At 48.2% G+C, this 21,953-nt stretch overlaps 6 protein-coding genes across 6 annotated transcripts; 4 read left to right on the top strand and 2 right to left on the bottom strand.

Annotated features, from left to right (window-relative positions):
• Positions 1 to 2,231: 2,231 nt before the first annotated feature.
• Positions 2,232 to 8,537, top strand: HOO65_090105 (Fatty acid synthase subunit beta; the record flags this gene model as incomplete). The annotated part of the gene is made up of 1 exon (XM_071001603.1): positions 2,232 to 8,537. The coding sequence occupies one exon, from the start codon at positions 2,232 to 2,234 to the stop codon at positions 8,535 to 8,537; it is 6,306 nt and encodes a 2,101-aa protein (XP_070855991.1).
• A 774-nt stretch (positions 8,538 to 9,311) lies between these two features.
• On the bottom strand, positions 9,312 to 13,134 carry HOO65_090104 (uncharacterized protein; the record flags this gene model as incomplete). Its single annotated transcript, XM_071004430.1, has 3 exons — positions 9,312 to 10,366; positions 10,440 to 12,902; positions 13,116 to 13,134. The coding sequence occupies 3 exons, from the start codon at positions 13,132 to 13,134 to the stop codon at positions 9,312 to 9,314; spliced, it is 3,537 nt and encodes a 1,178-aa protein (XP_070855990.1).
• Positions 13,135 to 14,601: 1,467 nt separating this feature from the next.
• HOO65_090103 (siroheme synthase Met8) lies at positions 14,602 to 15,565 on the top strand (the record flags this gene model as incomplete). The annotated part of the gene is made up of 3 exons (XM_071004577.1): positions 14,602 to 14,700; positions 14,792 to 15,273; positions 15,376 to 15,565. The coding sequence occupies 3 exons, from the start codon at positions 14,602 to 14,604 to the stop codon at positions 15,563 to 15,565; spliced, it is 771 nt and encodes a 256-aa protein (XP_070855989.1).
• Positions 15,566 to 15,828: 263 nt separating this feature from the next.
• HOO65_090102 (Heterokaryon incompatibility protein (HET)) lies at positions 15,829 to 17,754 on the bottom strand (the record flags this gene model as incomplete). The annotated part of the gene is made up of 1 exon (XM_071001602.1): positions 15,829 to 17,754. The coding sequence occupies one exon, from the start codon at positions 17,752 to 17,754 to the stop codon at positions 15,829 to 15,831; it is 1,926 nt and encodes a 641-aa protein (XP_070855988.1).
• Positions 17,755 to 18,689: 935 nt separating this feature from the next.
• HOO65_090101 (uncharacterized protein) lies at positions 18,690 to 19,703 on the top strand (the record flags this gene model as incomplete). Its single annotated transcript, XM_071001601.1, has 1 exon — positions 18,690 to 19,703. The coding sequence occupies one exon, from the start codon at positions 18,690 to 18,692 to the stop codon at positions 19,701 to 19,703; it is 1,014 nt and encodes a 337-aa protein (XP_070855987.1).
• Positions 19,704 to 20,970: 1,267 nt separating this feature from the next.
• Positions 20,971 to 21,774, top strand: HOO65_090100 (uncharacterized protein; the record flags this gene model as incomplete). Its single annotated transcript, XM_071001600.1, has 1 exon — positions 20,971 to 21,774. One exon carries the CDS (start codon positions 20,971 to 20,973, stop codon positions 21,772 to 21,774), a length of 804 nt encoding a protein of 267 aa, XP_070855986.1.
• Between the last annotated feature and the right edge of the window lie 179 nt (positions 21,775 to 21,953).

The raw sequence follows: 21,953 nt of genomic DNA, 5'->3' as shown, positions 1-21,953 counted from the left end.
CCTTTTTCTTCTCCATGAATCTTGTGACATGGCATTCTTAACCCATGCCCAAATGTTGGGGCTTACTCAATCCTTGCCCGGTTTGGTACTCATGCTAAGAGATAGCTGGGGTAGCTGCGTTTCTTGCCCGTATCGATAAAACAAATCTTTCAACACTAGAAACAAGACATTTGAGCAATCAATTCGTTTCCATTTCATGTGCTGTAGGACTTATAATTGATACATGAGCTATATTAAATTGTTGATTGTAGAAATACTCATATACTCGCTCTTAGGTACTCACAGATATACAAATCTAGTGAGCTCTGTGTAAACAAATTGCAAGCTTGAATTCATTCTCATTCATCCCTGCTGTGCTCACTATAACTCACCAAAACTCCCCACCGTACTGACTAACGGAGTTTCTCTTGCAAAGCCCGTGCTTCCACGCTGGGGGAAATGTTGGGTACCAACCTTCTATGGCTATCAAAACCCTGATCACCCAAGGGATGAATAATCTAGTCTTTGCCCAACACCACCTAATGAGTTATGCACAAATGAAGGAAGTCACTTTGTGACAAGCATTGGCAACTGAAGTACTGAATTAATTCGATTTTTAAGTGGTTTTCAACCTCTACAATGCAGTCCATACTTGATATTCTTTTCATTGATATATTTGCACACAATCGTTAAAGAAAAAGGGATTGGGAATTTTTCCTCTCGGCAAGGCTGAAGTTCTAGCTTTTAAGGAAGAAACCATAACATTCTAGGCTTCAACAGCCATACATACAAACAGGAGTAGATTAGTAGGTATGTTCAAGGCAATTGCTAGGTGGCTCAGAAAGCCCAAGGTGAACTTTCAAGCAAGTACTTAAACAACCTTTTTTTTCCTGCATTGTTGGAAAGTGCAAACATGAGCATTCCCAACATCAGCAGCAATTCTATTGGCTGAACATTGATTGTAAAGAACACTCTGCTGGTGTTGGGGATTCGAAATTTGTGATATGCAACAGGTTTTGTGTGAGACAAGTACAGGGGGGTCTACTTGTCTGTGAATGATGACCAAAAAAAAAAAGATTTTATGTGTGTACCACACAACCCTACAAAAGGCGTCTTGTTCTGCGGCTCAAGGGAAGGAAGGAAAGGCGCATGTCAAATGGTGAGTAGCAATAGTAATTGAGACATCCTTTAAGAAGTTTTTTTAGAAAGATGGTGTGGGTCCCTCCCAACAAATGGATGCAAGAAGATTGCTTTTTTCTTTCCTAGCAATGCTTCAGGGCAAGTGCTCAAAACAATGAGCCGACGTCTGCAAAGGTTGGCAGGAAAAGAAACAACAAGGGGCATAAACGACTTGACCCATGTAAGTACATAGTACATAGACATAAGTGGCCATGTACCAAAGGTAGTCTAGCCCTGTTAAATTCCCACTCGTTGAGCCCATCAGTTTAGGTTTTCATCTTAGTGGGCTCAATGCTAAAAAAAAAGGTGGCACTCAGTAATCAGGTACAGCTAAGAAAGAAAAGCAGGTGAATAATACAACCCCTGCTACAAGAAAACAAAGTTGGGTGGGGGGTACTGAGTAAAGGGCAGTATGGAAAGAACGGCTAGTATTGACTGCTGACTGCCTTGACTTCGTTGAAGTAAGAGCTCTTGCCAAAATCCTGAGTGCCTGTTCTCAAGAGAAGCCATATTCGTTGGCCCTGAATCTCCTTTATTCTTTCTTGATCCCCCCCTCTTATCCTTCTTCTAACCATTTCTCCTATCGACCAATTGACTGATTGTCATCAAGCCATCAATTCTCATCTATAGCTCTGGTCATCGTGGGGTCAGTCTTTCTTCTCACCTTTCTTTCTTTCTTTCCCTTACGACTTCTCCGCCCTCTTATTTTTTTCCCTTTTGTCCTGGGGTCGTGTTCTCTCTACATGTACAGCTCTTCCTAATACAAAAACTACGCCTACGAAATTTGCACAAGGGTTTGCATTTCTCCTGCCGGCTTCTATTCTTTCCTTTTCCCTTTTTCCCTTGTCACGAAGCCAAAACGCCAGTGGAGACCTTCACGAGGTTCGATTCCGACTCGACTTGTCTGTAATTTGAACGGACTAGTTAGCTGGCAGTAAGTTTTAGTCTTAGTCCTACGACCGTGGATCCAAATCGAAGCTTTTCCTGTAGTCAAGACTACCAATTTTCTAACAGTTTTCTCTTCCGTAGCTTTCCTCTCACATCTTTTGAAAAATACCCCTCCCCCATTCACAATGTACGGAACTGGCACCGGTCCCCAGACGGGAGTCTCGACCCCGCGCTCCAACGCCTCTCTGCGTCCTCTCACGCTTAGCCACGGCTCTCTAGAGTCTTCCTTTCTTGTACCCTCCGGCCTACACTTCCATGCTTCTCAACTAAAAGAAAGATTCGTGGCTACCCTCCCCACACCGACTGATGAGCTGGCCCAGGATGATGAGCCATCCTCAGTGGCAGAACTTGTTGCCAGATATCTCGGTTTTATTGCTGTGGAGGTCGAGGAAGGCGAGGATGATTCTCAAGGCTCGTACGAAGAAGTTCTGCGTTTAATCCTGAACGAATTCGAGCGGGCTTTCCTGAGAGGAAACGAGGTCCACGCTCTTGCTAGCACTCTGCCTGGTATTGAGTCCAAGAAGCTGGCTGTGATTAGTAGTTACTACAGTGCTCGGTCCGTCTCCAACCGTGCTATCAAGCCCCATGAGTCTGCTCTTCTGCGGGCAGTTGATGACCGTTCTGCTTCTATCTACGCCATATTCGGTGGCCAGGGAAATATTGAGGAGTACTTCGAGGAGCTGCGTGAAATACATAACACTTACAGCTCATTTGTTAGCGAGCTCGTTACCTCATCGGCTGAGCTCCTGCGCACTCTCTCAAAGCACCCTGAGGCTGAAAAGATGTACCCTAAGGGTCTGGATGTCATGAGCTGGCTCTTGAACCCTGAATCAACTCCTGATGTTGATTACCTTATTTCTGCTCCAATTAGCTTCCCTCTGATTGGTCTTTTGCAATTAGCTCACTACGAGGTTTCTTGCAAGGTCCTGGGTGTTAACCCTGGGTTCTTCCGTGATCGTCTCCGTGGTGCTACGGGTCATTCTCAGGGTATTGTTACCGCCGCGGCCATTTCGGCGGCCGACTCTTGGGAGTCTTTCCGTGAGGCTACTACTAGTGCTCTCACTATTCTCTTTTGGATTGGTGCCCGTAGTCAACAGACTTTCCCCAAGACCTCTCTTTCTCCTACAGTTCTCAGCGAGTCAATTGAGAGCGGGGAGGGTGCTCCTACCCCCATGTTGAGCATCCGTGACCTGTCCCAGGCTGACGTCCAGAAGCACATTGACGCCACCAACCACTATCTCCCTGCCGACAGACACATCGGCATTTCTCTTATCAACAGCCCACGTAACATGGTCGTAGCCGGCCCTCCCATCTCTTTGTATGGTCTCAACACTCGTCTGCGCAAGGTTAAGGCGCCCACTGGTCTTGATCAGAACCGCGTCCCTCACAGTCAGCGCAAAGTCCGCTTTGCCAACCGCTTCTTGCCTATCACAGCTCCCTTCCACAGCGCTTACTTGGCTGAAGCAAGTGAGCTTATTGACAATGATCTTAAAGAAGTTAACATTGACGTTTGCTCTCTGGGTATCCCTGTTTTTGACACTCACACCGGTAAAGACCTACGCTCGTTTGTTTCTGGAAACATTATCCCTACTCTGGTGCGCTTAATCACCCGTGACACTGTTCAGTGGGAGAAGGCCACTGAATTCCCTAATGCCACTCACATTCTTGACTTTGGCCCTGGCGGAATTTCGGGTATTGGTGCTCTTACTAGTCGCAACAAAGACGGAACTGGTGTTCGAGTTATCCTGGCTGGTACTGTTTCTGGAACTTCTAACGAAGTTGGTTACAAACCTGAGCTGTTTGACCGTGATGAAGAAAATGCTGTTAAATATGCCATCAACTGGGTCAAGGAATTTGGTCCTCGCTTGGTTAAAACTTCTAACGGTCGTACTTACGTGGACACGAAGATGAGCCGTGTTTTGGGTGTCCCTCCTATCATGGTTGCTGGTATGACCCCTTCAACTGTTCCCTGGGATTTCGTTTCTGCTACCATGAACGCTGGCTACCATATTGAACTGGCTGGCGGTGGTTACTACAATGCTAAGACTATGACTGCTGCTCTAAGCAAGATCGAGAACGCTATTCCTGCTGGCCGCGGTATCACCGTGAATTTGATTTACGTAAACCCGCGTGCCATGGGCTGGCAGATTCCTCTGATTGGACGCCTCCGTGCTGAGGGTGTCCCTATCGAAGGCCTCACAATTGGTGCTGGTGTTCCTTCTATTGAGGTTGCTCAGGAGTACATTGAAACTCTGGGTCTCAAGCACATCTCCTTCAAGCCTGGCTCTGTTGATGCCATTCAATCTGTCATCAACATTGCTAAGGCTAACCCTACTTTCCCAGTCATTCTACAGTGGACTGGTGGCCGTGGCGGTGGCCATCACTCATTTGAGGACTTCCACCAGCCCATACTTCAGATGTACACCAGAATTCGTCGCCATGACAACATCATCCTTGTGGCTGGTAGCGGCTTTGGTGGCGCTGAAGACACTTATCCGTATATAACTGGTGAATGGTCCAAGGCATATGGCTACCCTTCTATGCCCTTTGACGGTGTTCTATTTGGCTCTCGTGCTATGGTTGCCAAGGAGTGCCACACTAGCAAGAATGCTAAGAAGGCTATAATCGATGCTGCCGGTGTCACTGACAGCGAATGGGAGAAGACGTATGCCGGACCTGCTGGTGGTGTGATTACTGTTCGCTCTGAGATGGGCGAGCCTATTCACAAGCTTGCTACTCGTGGTGTACGCTTCTGGGCTGAGATGGACCAGAAGATTTTCAGTCTCCCCCGTGAAAAACGTGTTCCCGAGTTGCGCAAAATGCGTGATTACATCATTCGTAAGCTAAATGCTGATTTCCAGAAGGTGTGGTTTGGTCGCAACAAGGCCGGTGAGGCTGTTGATTTGGAGGATATGACCTACGGTGAAATCGTTCGCCGCATGGTTTATCTTTTGTATGTCAAGCACGAATCTCGGTGGATTGACCCCACTTACACTCGCCTCGTTGGTGACTTTATCCACCGTGTTGAAGAACGTTTCACTACTGCTTCCAACCAGGCTTCTATGCTCCAGAGCTATGCCGACCTCAATGAGCCTTTTGAAACCATTGATCGCATTCTGGCCCAGTACCCCGAAGCCGAGAACCAGATTGTCAATGCCCAGGATGTTCAGTACTTCGTGACTCTGTGCCAGCGCCGTGGCCAGAAGCCCCCCACCTTTGTCCCTACTCTTGATGACAGTTTTGAATTCTTTTTCAAGAAGGACTCCCTTTGGCAGTCTGAGGACCTGGAGGCTGTTATTGATCAGGATGTTGGCCGTACTTGTATCCTACAGGGTCCCATGGCTGTCAAATTCTCTACCATTATGGATGAGCCTATCAAGGACATTCTTGACGGTGTTCATGAGGGTCACATCAAGAGCCTACTTGAGGATAACTATAAGTCTGATGAAACCAAGGTCCCTATTGTAGAGTACTTTGGCGGTAATCTCATCGAGCCTGAGATTCCTTTGGACATCGAGGGTTTGACAGTTGCCTACGATGAGACGAAGAACACTTACCGTCTCTCGTCTTCGCCTGCTTCCGCTCTGCCTTCTCCTGAGGCCTGGTTATCTCTCCTGGCTGGCCCTAACCGGTCGTGGCGCTACGCACTGCTCATGTCTGATGTACTCGTCCAGGGCCAGAAATTCCAGACTAATCCTATCCGCCGTATCTTTTCCCCGACTCGTGGCCTATTTGTTGAGATCAACTACCCCAATGACCCTTCCAAGACTACTATTATTGTGAAGGAGCAGCCTCGCCACAATCACTACGTGGATGTTATCGAGGTTAAGCTAGCTGGCCCTAACCGTATCGTGGTCAATATGATAAAGGACACTACCGCATTGGGATCGCCTGTTCCTCTGGTTCTTGAGTTCACCTATCACCCCGAGACTGGATACGCGCCTATTCATGAGGTTATGGAAGGTCGTAACGATCGTATTAAGGAGTTCTACTGGCGCGCATGGTTTGGTGACGAGCCTCTTGACCTAGATGCCTCTGTCACTGGAATCTTTGATGGTGGCAAGACTACTGTTACTGCTGAGGCTATCAAGGACTTTGTTTACACTGTTGGCAATACAGGCGAGGCTTTTGTTGAGCGCCCTGGCAAGGATATGTTTGCCCCTATGGACTTTGCTATCGTTGTTGGCTGGAAGGCCATCACCAAGCCCATCTTCCCTCGTACTATTGATGGTGATCTGCTGAAACTGGTCCATTTGTCGAATCAGTTCCGCATGATGCCTGGTGCCGAGCCCCTGAAGAAGGGTGATGAGATCACTACTACGGCTCAAATCAACGCTGTCATCAACCAAGACTCTGGAAAGATGGTTGAAGTTTGCGGTACTCTCTGCCGCGATAATGAGCCTGTGATGGAGGTCACTTCTCAGTTCTTGTACCGTGGTACCTACACTGACTTTGAAAACACTTTCCAGCGCAAGATTGAGACTCCTGTCCAGGTTCACTTGGCCACTAACAAGGATGTTGCCGTTCTTCGGTCTAAGCAGTGGTTTATGGCTGATGAGATTCCTCAAGGCATTGAACTTTTGGGTAAGACGCTGACTTTCCGCCTAGAAAGTCTGGTTCGTTACAAGGACAAGGATATTTTGGCTAGTGTTGAGACCCGTGGCCCTGTCATGCTAGAACTTCCCACCAAGGAGGTTATCCAGATTGCCAGTGTTGACTACGAGGCGGGTGTTTCTCACGGTAACCCTGTTATTGACTACCTTGACCGCAATGGCTCGCCTCTTGACCAGCCCATCAACTTTGAGAACCCCATCCCTCTGAATGGAAAGGCCCCTCTGGTTTTGCGTGCTCCTGCCTCGAACGAGAACTATGCCAGAGTATCGGGTGACTTCAACCCCATCCACGTGTCTCGCGTTTTCTCAACATATGCCAACCTTCCTGGCACTATTACCCATGGCATGTACTCGAGTGCTGCTGTCCGTAGCCTTGTTGAGACTTGGGCAGCGGAAAACAATGTTGGTCGCGTTCGTAGTTTCCATGCATCTCTTGTAGGCATGGTTCTTCCCAATGATGCGATCGAAGTTCAGCTACAACATGTTGGTATGATTGCTGGCCGCAAACTAGTCAAGGTTGTTGCTAGCAACAAGGAGACCGAGGAAAAGGTTCTGCTGGGTGAGGCCGAGATTGAGCAGCCTGTCACCGCTTACGTCTTCACTGGCCAGGGCTCCCAGGAACAGGGTATGGGTATGGATCTCTACGCCAGCAGTGAAGTTGCCCGCGAGGTCTGGGACCGTGCCGACACTTACCTGATGGATAACTACGGTTTCTCCATCACGAACATTGTCAAGAACAACCCCAAGGAGCTAACTGTGCACTTTGGTGGACCTCGGGGTAAGGCCATCCGCCAGAATTACATGACGATGACTTTCGAGACTGTTGGTGCCGATGGGAGTATCAAGTCGGAGAAAATCTTCAAAACGGTTGACGAGACCACCACCTCATACACTTACCGTTCCCCCACTGGCCTTCTGTCAGCAACTCAGTTTACGCAGCCTGCCCTGACCCTGATGGAGAAGGCCTCTTTTGAAGACATGAAGGCTAAGGGCTTAGTTGCTCGTGATAGCACTTTTGCCGGCCATTCCTTGGGAGAGTATTCTGCTCTGGCTGCTCTGGCTGACGTCATGCCCATTGAGTCTCTGGTGTCGGTTGTGTTTTACCGTGGTCTGACAATGCAGGTTGCTGTGGAGCGTGATGCTGCTGGCCGGTCTAACTACTCAATGTGCGCCGTCAATCCTAGCCGTATCTCCAAGACCTTCAACGAGGAAGCCCTTCGATTTGTTGTTAGCAATATTGCCGAGGAATCTGGCTGGCTTCTAGAGATTGTCAACTTCAACGTTGCCAACATGCAATATGTCTGTGCTGGTGATCTGCGCGCCTTGGACACTCTGACGGGCGTGACAAACTTTTTGAAGAAGCAGCAATTAGATATTGATGAGCTGCGTGCCAACATTGATGAGGCTAAGGATGTCCTGCGGAAGGTGATCCGTGGATGCATGGAGGCTACTCTGAAGAAGCCTACCCCGGTAGAGCTGGAGCGTGGCTTTGCCACCATCCCTCTTCGTGGCATTGATGTGCCTTTCCACTCAACTTTCCTGCGGTCTGGAGTCAAGCCCTTCCGTTCGTTCTTGTTGAAGAAGATTAACAAGACGACGATTGACCCTTCAAAGCTGGTTGGAAAGTATATTCCCAACGTGACAGCCCGTCCGTTTGCCTTGACTAAGGAATACTTTGAGGATGTTTACCGCTTGACCAACTCGCCTCGTATCGCCCATGTTCTAGCTAACTGGGAGAAGTATGCTGAGGAGAAGGATAACAGTGGTGACAGCAGTAGTGATGGAGCGGCCGCTGACAGTGCTGGTGTTGCTGCCTAGAGAGTAGAGTTTTTTGGGCTCTTTTTTTTGTGATGTTAAAAACGAAGTTGGAAAAAAAAACGGCTAGGCGTCTCTGTTTTTGTTTTTGTTGTTTTCCATGTGGTATATTCTGATCTTATGTTTGTTTTCTATAATTGCTTTAACCAACTAGACAAGATATTTAATGAGGACTCTCTCTCCCGATTTATTTTACCCTGCGATTCGTAACTTGCATAGTTTAATCTAGTTTCTTTTTTCCTTAACTTCTCTTGAGCACGACGAGACGCTATACCTAAGCCATGTTTGTTGGTGTTTCTTTGTAATCTAACTTAGCTATGTTACATGCACCTATCTCATTGTATAGCGACTAATAAAAACTCAGACTTCCTTTTCTTCTACAACCGCCCGCCCGACTTCTGGCCGTCCTGAGTACAGAAAAAGCGCAACATAATATTATGATCATCTTCTGTCCAAAAATTTGGATAGCACGAGATATGCCTTTTCGCCTTGGTCATGCATAGCTGGATGAAAAAAACGAGGCAAGGATAGGGATGGCCCACCCGACCTTTGTCGTAGCCCTTGCTTTATTCATGGACAAAGAGAAGGCCAAACAAGGCTGTGAGTCCTGCTTGCTTGGGTCTGCTAATGGATGGGTGTTCATGTTGATGCTGGCCATTCATTGCGTGGATAAAAAAATTGGCGGGTTTAAAAACTGTAGTTTTAAAGTTTTCAAGTCCTGTTTTTTATATCATTATGTCAGCAGCAGCACTACTTTTTTACTATATGGAAACTAACTTACCACTCAACATCGCTCCACTGCAGCTTACGCGAATGCGGCTTGTTCCGGTCCTTGCGATCTAACCTCTGGAAGGTTGCTGGCCGATCGCGATCACGTGCAGTTTCCTGACCATCTGACTCGTCAGACTCTTGCATCTCATAGCTTAGCACTAGGTTCTTGATGCGTTGCTGCTCCTCTCGCTCGGCTTGCTGTTGTGTGCGCAGGGCTGCAGCAAAGGATGAGTCTGAGGGCAGCTCAAAGGTGCGCGTTTGTTGTCGGTTGCCCTTCTTGGTCAAGAGTGAAAAGGCCATTTTTGAGCCTGGGGCAGTCGAGCTTTTCATGTGATTGGCATCGCCGTTGGCAAACGTAGAGCTTCCATTATCGCTAGTGGTCAAACTTCTATAATCGTTGCTGCCTGTACCGCTGGCAATTCCGGCTTCACCACGAGGGCGAATGGGTAGTGGAACATCAAAAACAAGCTTGCGATCGTGCTTGCGGGACTCAAGACTTTCGGCCATGAGCTTGGCGTACTCCCGATCAAACTCATCATCTTCTTCGGGGTCTTCCTCGGGTTCGGGTTGGTTGACAACAAATGTCTCGTCCTCTGAAGACATACCCATATCCGAGCTATCGTCGTCATCATCGTCTTCCTCATCAGAAGAGTCATCCTCGTCGTCATCGTCACCATCATCAGATTCGCCGCTATCATCGCTAGCATCGTCGGATTGGTTGTGCTCGTCAGGGTCTTGGCTAGTATCAATACCAGCAGCCTTCTGTTGTTCAAGAAGGGAGCTCTGGAAGATGACAGCAGCTTCTTGGATGTCATTAGCCATCTGCCACTGGGGGCGTAGCAAGGAAAATACGTCCTGAACCACAAATTCAGTATCCATGGGCAATTGACCCTTGGTGAAAATGTAGTACTGGAACATGGTCAAGAAGTGATCAAGTTTCTTGCCGGCAGATCCTTTGTTGAAATACGTGCCACAGCTTTCAAGCAAGGTGGCAACAAGACGGATACGGAAGACATCATCAGGGGGATCAAGTGGGTTGGTCCCAGGAATGGGAGGACCGGCTAGAGGACAGAGAAAACACTGTTAGTAGACTATAAAACAAACAATAATATGGGGCGAAGAAATTAGACTCACGGTATCCAAACAAAATAACTTTCCAGAGTGTATCAAACACAATGGAATGCTCCAACATCCGGTAGTTGTACAGCTCTCCAAGATACCGCATCTCGGCAACGCGCTTTTGGTATAGTCGATACTCGTTTTGCTCTAAGCCTTGGGTAATAGACTCGAGCAGCCGTGAGATCACATCTACCACAAAATGGGGATGATGGCGGTAAAGAGCACTAAGAACAATGGCAAGCAAATGAATGCTGCCAAACTTGATCTTGTGCGGCTTGGAAAAGACCTTAACTAGAATGTGAACTACCTCGGGCTCTTCCCAGTGCAGCTTACGAATCTGTCTAAGAATTTTACTGTAATTACGCCGAGTCATGTCAGAGTAGATCAGCTTGCGGATGTATAGCTCCACTGGAGTGCGCTCCTTTTGCTGGATTGCTGGGCGTTCAGGAGGGTTAACTAGGTTGACGGCATTCTCGATCTTCATCCGCTCATCTGGGCCAATATGTAGAACCGACTTTTTCCTTTGTAGGGTCTCGAGAAACGACGTCATGCGTGGGCTAGTCTCAGGATTCAGAAATAGGTAGCGGCCGCAGTTTTCCAGCAGATTGCACATGATGTCAATATTCATGCGTGAAAAATCGTCTAAACTGACCTTGAGACAGTGGAAGACAACATGCTCAGGGACGATGCCAAACTTAGTCAGTTCAGCTAGATAACGAATGTTTGCCAGCCGGACTTGGCCTAGAAACTCTTTTTCCTTCCGTCGCTGTAAGCTCCGGAACTCGGCATCCAAGTAGTCAACGAGGCCTTTGGGGACATCGGCCATATATTGGCCCAAAGTAGCTACAAGACGTGCCCAGTATGGGAGGAGGTCGCTACGGCCCTTGGGAACATCAGTGAGAGCCTTGACAAGGCGGTTGCGAGAGGCTTTGGAATTGAGGAAGCAAAAGTCAATTGCAGTTTCATCAACAAGGTCCTTGGTGTTCATGGAGGGCAGGCGGCCAACCAAAGCATCAACTTGGGCACCAATTGTCTTGTTTGCAATGATCATTGACTGGTCGTCGATGGGAGTTGCAGTAGGCGTAGGCGTAAGCGTAGATGTAGGTGCAATTGCAGATGCAGCAGCGCTAGCACCAGCACTAGATGTATCCGGCGCTACCGCAACTGCCGCCTCAACCTCGGCCGGTTTGCCTACCTGCTCGTCATTGTCTTGCTTTTTCTTTTTGGCGTCTTCAAGCAAGATTGGCGGCACTTTGCCCTTAAGATCAACAAGGTTTTCGTAGAAGCGGCGCTCATCCTCATCGTTCCAAATTCCAGCACCTTCGCCAAGAGATCTAAGATACTCGCCAGCCTTCACCAAGCCAATAGACCCATTAGCGTTGACCCCGCTGTCAGAGCAATTCTTAAGGTCTGGCATCTCTGCACCAACAGCGTCGGCCAAGACTTGAGCACTTGCAACAAGACGTTCCTGGACTTTAAGCTGTTTATCGAAGCTGGCTTGGCGATCTTCAAAAACCTCACCGGCCTTAACATACGTCTCCGAGTTTTTGCGAGCCTGTTCGGTGATAGCCTCCTGTCCTCGGATGACATGACGCTTTACGTCTTCAAAATACATGGACAGAATATGTTTGAACTTGTTTTGAAGCTCAGCAGATGCAAACGGAGGGTGAGATTCAGAGTCAGAAACGTCTTTTGTATGAGAAGACTCGGCGCTGGCATCCTTTCCAGACGAATCTCGGCCATCTTCCTGAGGGTTTCCGTCTGTGTTTGTGGTGGCGGTGGTTTCATCGTCGGTGGTCCGGCGTCCCTCAGCAGTCAAGGGTTTGACTCCGAGAATATCCCAGTTAAATGACTTGACAAATATAACGAGCAATGGCAGATTAGCGTGCTCCCGGTCATGGTTCAACAGGTCTTTAAGGACCTCATATGGAAATGGATCAGCAGAAACGCCCTGGCGCACCGCCTTAGCCTTGGCTTCACTTGTCTTAGTAGTAGCAGCAGCCTTGGGTGCCAGAGCCACATCGTCAGGCCGAGCCACATCATCCAATGTACGCAAGACATCAACCAGCCATAGCTCGGTAACAACGCGCAAAAGTATGCGTTGGCGCGGGATACGCTCTTTTTCCGATTTTTCCCGCTGTTCCGGCGAGAGCGTCTTCATTAGACTCTTGTCTGGGCTTGCCATCCCCTTGCCCAGCAGCCAACCAAGATACATGGTGAACTCCGTGGGACCAAAGCGCTGATGCAAAGCACTGGTGATTTCCACACCGGCTTCAACATCGCCAGGGTTCTTCAGTTTGCACAGGCCCTCATAGCAGGCGGAGACTATTTCGGCAAGATACTTGTGCAGACTTAGAGTTCGGATCTCTTGGAGAAAAGTAGGCAGGGTGGCTGCAGAGATGGTGGTTCGTAGGCGCTTGATAAAGGCCGTATTCTTCTTGAGAGACGAGTCGAGAGATGCACTGATGGGAAAGACATCTGGAGGAGATTGGTTAGAAGTGTAAGGGCTAAGCAGATGGGAGGGTGGATACAGCAATTATTTCATACCTTGTTCACCATCCCAAGCCCGAGTGTTTAGCAGTCTTAAAGTTTCTAGATTGTGCAAAGAGAAAAGTTAGTATAATCTAGTGTGTGTGACTTTTTGTTTCCTGTCGCACGCGATAGCGAACAGCAGCATTCTCGATTACTCACGGCGCTTTTCTCGATCCATGGCACATAATAGCAGTCCTAACCTGACAAGAGAGAAGATTTATGCTAGTGAAGCCGGGATACTATCAAAATAGGGATGAACAGTTTTGCTAGACTGCTGGATATGAAAGACGAATGGGCAGAGGTATAGATGGAACCTCTAGAAGCTGTCGGAGGTCGTGAGGGAAAGGGAGGCAAAAGATTGACGGGAGTTTAGAGGCGCAAGTATGTAAGTTTTTTTTTAATGTAGTTGTATGAGTTGTCGATGTTGAATGTGTTGGGTGTAGGCAAGCTCTCAAGGCTAGGCCTCACAGGTTGCTTGGTAGCGGGGCTATTGGCAGGCGACAACTGTCAAGTGCTAATGCCGGGCTCGAATATAAAGGGACGGCGCTGGCACGGTAGCTCCAGCATCAGCATCGGCATCGATTTGTGTTGTTGAGAGGACGATGGAGGATGTGGGGGGAAATGACTGGTTCGTGAAGTCGCTTTTGCGTTCTATAGGGTGGGTTATCAGCTACGACAAATAAGGGTTCGCAGGGAAAGACCACAGAAGGAAAGATAAAAGCAGGCTGCACGACAGAAGAAGCCTTATAAGAAGACAATAGTTCCCTGGGGCGTGGACAGGCTAGCCAAGACGTAGAAATAAATCGAGTAAACAGCGAATTGGCCTGCGAAGTTGGACGCACCAGAAGAGGATCCTCCGAGCAAAAGCGGCTTCTTTAAATAGGCAGCAGCAAAGTCAAGTAATGGCGGCTCAATTTTGTTTCAACGTCTCACATCTAGTGGTTGGCAGGACGTTGGAATTCAGTCATAATCATGACGAAGAAATTATTGGGGGGAAATGAATGTTGAAGCTTAGTTCTTTGTTCCTCAGAGGAAAAGTGGGTCTGAGGCAAGGCTCTGCATCTAAAGACCCTAGCCAATCAACGACCAAACTTGGCGGGTAACCCTCGCCATATGCAAAAATCCAGATCCGTAGTTAGAGCAGCATGGTGCTTGTACAACCCGATGATCAGCCGGATAAGATAAGCACGCCAACACATAGCTTCCAGAGCTTTTAGAGGGGACGACCAGAAGCTTTGGTCAGGACACGACAGGGGGATCTTTCTTTGGTGATTATTGGATGATGCGATCTAATGCATCTGCGATCCCTTTGCTGCAATATACTTCTCTAATATCGGTTTCGTTTTATCGAATCATATTTCCTGTTTAACATTTGCCGCCGAGGAATTTCTTTCACGATCCATCTGGATCCGTCCAATTTCTAGTAGTACAATCTCATTTTGCTACCTCTTTCTCTCAGCCTCAACCTCCACCCAGGTCTCTTCCTACTATTTACACTACACATACGAACACATATACGTATACATATACGTATACATACACTAACACATACACGTGCACATACACATACACATATACACACACACATGGACATATACACTTATACATAAACCTACACTACACATCACTTCAAGTCGCACACGTCATGTCGGAGCAAAAGTTTCCCGCCGTACAAGGCGGCGGTAGCCTAATTCTAGCATGGCAGATTCGTGACAAGAAAGTTCTAGTTGTTGGTGGAGGAGAGGTACGACAACACATCACCGCCATTGCCTCGAGAAACCCCTACCTTTCTCTTTTCTATCACTGGTACACCTATCGCTAACCCTAAGCCACAGGTTGCTGCTGGTCGCATTTTGCACTGCCTTAATGCCGATGCCAACGTTGTTGTTGTGTGCCCGCTTCATGGCCTGTCTCCCGAAGTTGCCTACCGTGTTGCCCAAAAGCAGGTGACCCATGTTTCTCGTGTCTTTGAGCCAGCCGATCTAGATGGTGCCGACATGGTTCTTGTGGCTGTTGACGACCCGGCTGCGTCAACTGCTATATGGAAGCTGTGCAAAGAGAAAAGGATCCCAGCAAACATTGCCGACGTGCCAGATGAGTGTGACTTTTACTTTGGTGCGGTGCACCGCGATGGTCCACTACAAGTCATGGTTAGCACTAATGGCAAGGGCCCCCGGCTAGCAGCCATAATCCGCCGCTGGATTGCCGCAAATCTGCCCGGAAATGCTGGAAATGCAATCGAGAGTATTGGGAAACTACGGTCAAAACTACGCCAGCTAGCCCCAGCAGTGGAGGATGGGCCGAAGCGGATGAAGTGGTGAGTTCTGGAGCCAAGCAAAGCAAATAGCGACAGTATTACGGAGCAATCCGGACTAGACCAGCACATGCGAATGCTAACTTTTTTCTTTCATTTTCATAGGATGTCTTCTGTTAGTGAGAAGTACTCGTGGTCTCAGCTATGCGAGCTAACCGACGAAGACATGGATAATTTGCTGCAGTTTTACGAAAAAGGTGCAGTGCCCGAGTTTGATGATCTTTTGTCTCTACGCAAGGGTGATGAAAAACTTGATGTATTTGAGGGTTCTTTTGGTTTTAGTGTTGGCATCTAATGGTGTCACATACTTGACGATAGGAAAACAGAAAAATAGGAAGACTAGTCGCGCCATAATGGAAGAGGGTCAAACTCAGTTGAGGAGTGTTGTGTTTATACCATAGTTGAGATTGGATATACTAGTTTGAAATCAGGGTAATAATCTTCGTGTATAAAAAGCCCAATATCAAAAACAAATGCCATCCGTCAATAAGTCGTCAAGAGCCACAATATTTCCTTCGTTCCTTCGCTCCTTCTCTTTCTCCTCGCCAACCCTCACCTTTAGCGTATTACTATCTCCTGCACCGCAGCCAAACCCTGTTTCAAGAGATCTAGCACTTCTCCATCCATGAGTCCATGTACATAGGCCTCGCCCACGAACCGATATCCACCCCCAGCCGCTGGCCGCAGAATATACAGAACTTGGCCACCGAACAACACAAAAACCTGGTCGCCCTCACGGGCACATTCTGGCACTAAGGCCAGGCCGTCCGATGTCCAGTCCTTTTGTACCACTCTTGCCATTTTTCGTCCGGCACACGCAATACGAATCCCGCTGAATGCGGGTGGTTGGAACTTGTGTCGAGACATGGCTGAGAGACTCGCGGTGGGCTCCTCGATGAGCGGCGTGCGGCAAAACGCTTCGTGTCTAGAAAGTTCCAGTCCTGCAACAAGTAATTTGCTAAATGCTTCCATTTCAGACTCTCCTGTAAAGTATGGCTCCATACCAATACTGTCACGCCATCCATTTATTACCTGTTGCGAGTCCCCTGGCTGAAAGGCAGACTGAAGATCATATAAATATCCCAGTCGGTAGCCCTTGACATGGAGCGAACGGCCAGAAAACCCCACTAGCTGTCTTGGTGAAATCCCAAGATCTTCTAGGTCTCTTCTTGTCCCAGAAGCAGAATACGCTGCGCGTACAAGCCCTCTATGAAGCTGCTTCGGTCGTGGTATTTTGGCCATGTCCCCAGAATATTTGCGAAACGGTACCTGGTATTGGGACTGGTGACGCCAGTCAGGAAGCCATGACGGCAGTCCTGTTATTCCTCCTTCTTGGAGGCCGTCTGAGCCAAGGAAGTCGAGCTTGCTGCTGTAGTCACTAGACCTCACGTGTGCCTTGACTACATCGGTGTAAACCCTAAGCAAGTCTTTAGAGTAGTCGGGCATCAAGCCCTTGATACTGTTAGGCTGCATCATTCCGAGGGCTGCATAGACCTTATCACGTGGATCAGTCGCTCCGAAGTATCGGTACGACATCAGAACATCAAGAAGCTGCGGGGTATGGACATCCGACATTCGGTGCTGTTCCAGAATATCCTTGATCTCATACACAAACGGCGAGATCCCGTAGACCGCAAATGCAGAGTCATTAGGGTGCAGGCGCACCATGGCCATGAGCGCTGCAAACACCAGGACGTCGTCAAAATCGAGGCGCACGTGGCCATGGACAATCCATGTCGGCCTTCCAGACATCATTTCATGGGCTACCCATATGCGCGACCACCATGGCTTTGCGAATAATGCCTGGACAGCCCGCCAAAGAGCATCGTCTGTTTCATCTCCACACACACAGAAATCATCTGCAAACGCCTCGCTAGCCCATTCAGGGATATCAGCAAAAGACCGAGACGACGGGGCCATGGCATGGTATTTCTCCACAACTGCGTGAATTTTGGCCAGTGCTGGAGAACTATCAACCCGAGATGTCCGCGAATCAACATCATCATCAGGCTCGTCATCGCCGAGATAAGCCATTACACACGTTGAGTTGCGATAGATGGCGCTCATATGGGCTACCTGACAACTTTTTTCCATCTCATCGAGTTGATTTATACTCAGCGCATCAACCCAAATGAAATGGGATGGCCAGCTATCGGCGCCATCTGGAGACATGGCGTCATATGCTTTGCTGTGGTCTGCAGTGCCATCACTAATGTCCAGCCTAAACTGTTCCAAGGCACAGTACAAGTTGTGGGTGATGGAGAAGCCGGCGCCATTAACGAAGACTGACGCCACTTCTTCGGAGCTGCCCCAGGTATAAGACAATGCGGTATATCTTGGGGCCTTGGAAGCATGGAAGACGCGGAGTTTTAATTCGAGCGGAAGGTCTTCGGCGTAGGTGTAGACGGCGGTTTCAGGTAAAGGTATAACCTCCACAAGACGGATTTCGTCACTGTGGAGCGAACGAGGGTAGAGCCTGTCCATAGCGGGTAAGGATATTGGAAAGTTATGTTTTAGTGGTGTGCGGAACACGAGGGGCAAAAGGATATCTCAGCCTCTAAACAATAAAAAGCCAAAGAATGAGACAGAATAGGGGAAAAGAGGGCATAAGTTGAAGTCATATCACAGCCAGCGCCAAGGTCCCTACATAAGCAGTTAGACGAAAAGAAATCGAGCGCCAAAAACCAGCAAATCAGCTTTAGCTAAATGCTACCTCAGCACAAAAGTTGACAAAGTGGAGAGAGATAAAAGGGAGTTGGGCTAGCATGGAGAACAAAGCAGCTTGGTGATGATGACTATCAGGTAGAGACAGAGAGGATATTTGAAATAAAAAGAAGACGCAATTTTTCAGGCATAGCAGAAAGCACAAAAAGAAAAGGCAAGAGCCATTTATGGAAACAACGCGAAAAAAAGCATCAGGTTGAAATGGATTTCTAGCATTTGGAAAGAGCTAACAGCGGGGTACCAGCAGGCCAAGATAACAACCACAAAACTGCAGTTTACGAGTGTTGGACGTTTTTCGCGGAGGGGTAACTGGCCAGGCCAGCCATACAACCGGCGGCACCACAATGAACAACGGCAATAGCAACAGCCAATAACTGGCTGCAATGCAATACGCAACATGCAAGCACTATCTCAATCTCAGTGATCTGCAGTATAAGCTGTCCTAAATGGATCATATTTGTGGAGACGCTCCCCGTGTCCCATTGTTGAAAGTCGTTGGACCTAAGGGTTAGGGCTACACAGCATCCTCGTGTGTCGAAGCAGAGTGAAACGACATGGTTACATGTGTCGCTGTGCATATTTACATGTGCACATAATTATATAGCCACGTACTGACTCATCCTAGCTTGGCTTTGCCTGATGGCCGCTTCCGCTCCCGCACGTACTTTTCGCCCATAATCGCACAGACAACAAACATGGCCGCTCAATCAGACTCACCAGAGCCTGTTTCTGTCTTCAACACCTCTTTTTCTATGTACCGTGTATCCCCGCTGTACCTTTCTTCTCCCCTCAGCAGTGAACGCCTACAGGTTCTCTCGCAACGTCTGCGCGATACTCTGATCGGCGATGTTGTGCGTGGGATCCATGTGACTGCAGTAACAGACGAGTCGCTTGCACGCGCCGGGGCTCTCGAGCGCGTCATACTCCGCTGGGCTGCTGCTACGGAGCTTCTAAACGTGCCTTTGCAAGAAGATGATGAAGAAAGCGAAATGGCAGGTGTGCAGGGCCTAGTTCTGGAGCTTCACTACGAAAATACCCATGGAGAGGCCATTTTGCTGCCAAGACTAGGCAAGTCTTCAAAGCCAACAAGCGACGGTGATGTGTGGATGGCAGGAGTCGAAGAGTCAGAGAGCACACGGGAAAAGTTTGCCGAGCTACCGCTGCTCCTAATCCGACTTCCAGGGCCGCTGAAGACAGTGATCATCGACTTCTTACAGGGCATATTTGACTGCCGCATTGTGCCGCTCCGCCTAGATGTCACCACCTTGGTAGGCATTTGGGAGCATTGGATCAGATCGACACCTATCCAAGGTCCCACTGCAAAAGACTTTGTTTTAACCCTTTCCTTTTCTATTCCCCACCAGCCTGAGGAGGACAAGATCGACTGTGGCTTGACATCGCTAGATGTTGTCGTTGCCGCGGATGATTTGAAAAAGTTTGTCCGTAGAGGGAAAACACTAGAACAAAACAGCGTTGAGTCAATGGCCCAGAGGGATATCCGTGGCCCCTTTACAACAGCTCTGGCGCAATACATTCATCAAAATACAGCATTAGACATCTTCCATCCTGCTGTTTCGATATCCAAAATTGCATGTGGAGGCTTCGTGCTTTCTGCTGGGCGGTGCAAAGTGTTTGCTCCATCAGAGATAGACTCTCCATTGTGGGCACGGAGAGTTGTGGAAGCTTTGGTAGAGAAGGCATCGCCATGATTGGGCTGTTGTTAACAATCAGTCATGAGCTAATCAAACAGCTTGGTCTGAACGGTATACAGTGGTGCTGTGGGGATGAGGCCAACGTTTCTGTCTCTTGGATCTAACATCATGACGGACTCTCGCCCAGGTCGTCCTATTTCAGCTTTTAAATAAGCGCTCCGACGAACGCGATGCATTTCTATGCTAGTCAGTGTGATGGCAAGTTATCAAAACTCACGCTGCTAGACAAGCTTCCACTTTGAACAGCAGTCTCTAAAGAAACTGACAGAATACCCCTACCAGGACTTTGCAGATCCATTACGGGACCAACACAGAATAGAGAGGGACCACGTCCTACTCGCGCCGATTCAAGTTCATGCAATAGCTATATTCAAGGATAATACAAAGGATGACACAGAACCAACTTCAGAGCTGATGCTGTACAGACAAGCCGCTAGTGACTAAATACCAATCCTAGCCCTGTAAGTTTCCTTGAACATTGACTATGCTGCATAATACGAGTAGCAGTGGCAGGTAGCACTTTGATCCTGAGTAATGCATATCAGATGTACACGTACTTGCATGACAGCCCGATGTCTTTGATAGGTAGACAGATGCATAAAGTTCAAGCCACCTTACCACATGGCTATATGTGCAAAGCCGAACTTCTAGCGCACGGTAAGTGTTTTTGTAGGAGACATCTCGCGGATTGTAGCACACGCTCCATGCTAGCCTTCACACACTAAATTGGAAGAGCGCACCTAACACCTGTTAAAGTAGGTCTAGAAGCCACTTCGTACCTCATCAAATGAGGGCCGAAGAAAACTGGGCACAATCGCAGCGCCCTCTAGAATTGGAATATGGTTGAATTTCTCCGACGTACTGCGCATTTAATATGTCCAGGGCGCCACCTCCGGATATAGACGGGTTTATAATAGGCCAACACTCCAGCAAGCTATCTAGCCATCCAGTTTTGTCTGATAAATTACAAACAGAGTCTGATGAGCACACACTTTTAGTATACAATATACCAACCCTTCCAAAGAGCCCCATATTTTGCTATCGATAAGGATTATATGTTATCAATCCAACCTCGTGGAGATTTCTTGCATGAAGCACCGTAAACACCAAACTAGCATCACCAATTTCTTGGTACTTTTTTTTCTACGGTAGCTCTGTTAGCCATTTTTCGTTACTTCATCGCCTTCACCCTAAACTACGTAGATCTCTTTATTCTCGATTTCATACCGACCATCTCCATACGCAACCGTGAAATTCGACCATCATGGCGTACGCTTCTGCTTCTAATAAACGAAAACACGTCTCAAGCGCATCTCCATCTGCCAAGAAGCCAAGGCTTCAGCCTGATGCTGAAGAGAACTCTTCTGGCGCCCAAGTTACAGAGGACAAAAGCTCCGCCGTGCCTGCGCCACAACAGCCCACCGCTCTGACCAACGGCCCCTCAACGCCTCTACCTATGACCGCCCACGAGCCGCTCCTCTCGACACTGTCCGCAAAATACTCTGTTCTTGCGCTTTCTGTCATATCATCATCACAGCTGCGAACACGCATCACGCGCGCGCTGAACCATCTATCTGCAGCTAATAATGGGAACGTTGCGGGCCAGCCCGCTTTAGTCTTTCTACACGCGCGGCCAGGTGATGTTGGCAAAATGATTTCAATAGCCGAGAAAGTCAAGTGTCTTATGGCAGCAGAGGGCAAGCCTTGGGTACAATACAATCGGCTGTTTGAAAGTGCCTCCAAACCCAAGGGAAAAAAGCTCAGCAAGCATGCAGGCCTAATAAAGTCGAATGGTGGGGCTGAGAAAATAGTGGCTGTGTCAGTGGGCAGCGACGCACAAGCAGCTCAGGAACCAGACGCACAAGACATCCACGATAACAGTAATGACGAAGATGACGATGATGACTACTTCGAATCGACTGCTCGGCGATTCGATAAGGCAGCAAACCCCCCAGAACCCACACGGCTCACTATGTCGCTCAGTATATTCCTCTCCACCACGCCAATACCAGAGCTACGGAATATTCGACATGTCAGTATACAGTCCAGTAAGGATACCGTTGAATAGGATAAACATGATAATGCATAACCAAGTATTTTCAAAGCAATTGGCACTAAAAGGACGGACAAACTACAAGATACCCAGACCATAGACACCATAGACACAATATTAAATATGAAAGGAAAAGAAAGCAAGAGCGAAGTTTTGGCTATATCGTCAACGAAACATGAGTGAAAAAAAAAAAA

Source organism: Ceratocystis lukuohia (assembly GCF_044167205.1).
Source record: "Ceratocystis lukuohia strain C4212 chromosome Unknown Supercontig9_pilon, whole genome shotgun sequence".
Classification (NCBI taxonomy): domain Eukaryota; kingdom Fungi; phylum Ascomycota; class Sordariomycetes; order Microascales; family Ceratocystidaceae; genus Ceratocystis; species Ceratocystis lukuohia.
The sequence above is the reverse complement of the archived record's forward strand: the minus strand, read 5'-3'. Positions and strand labels throughout refer to the sequence as shown.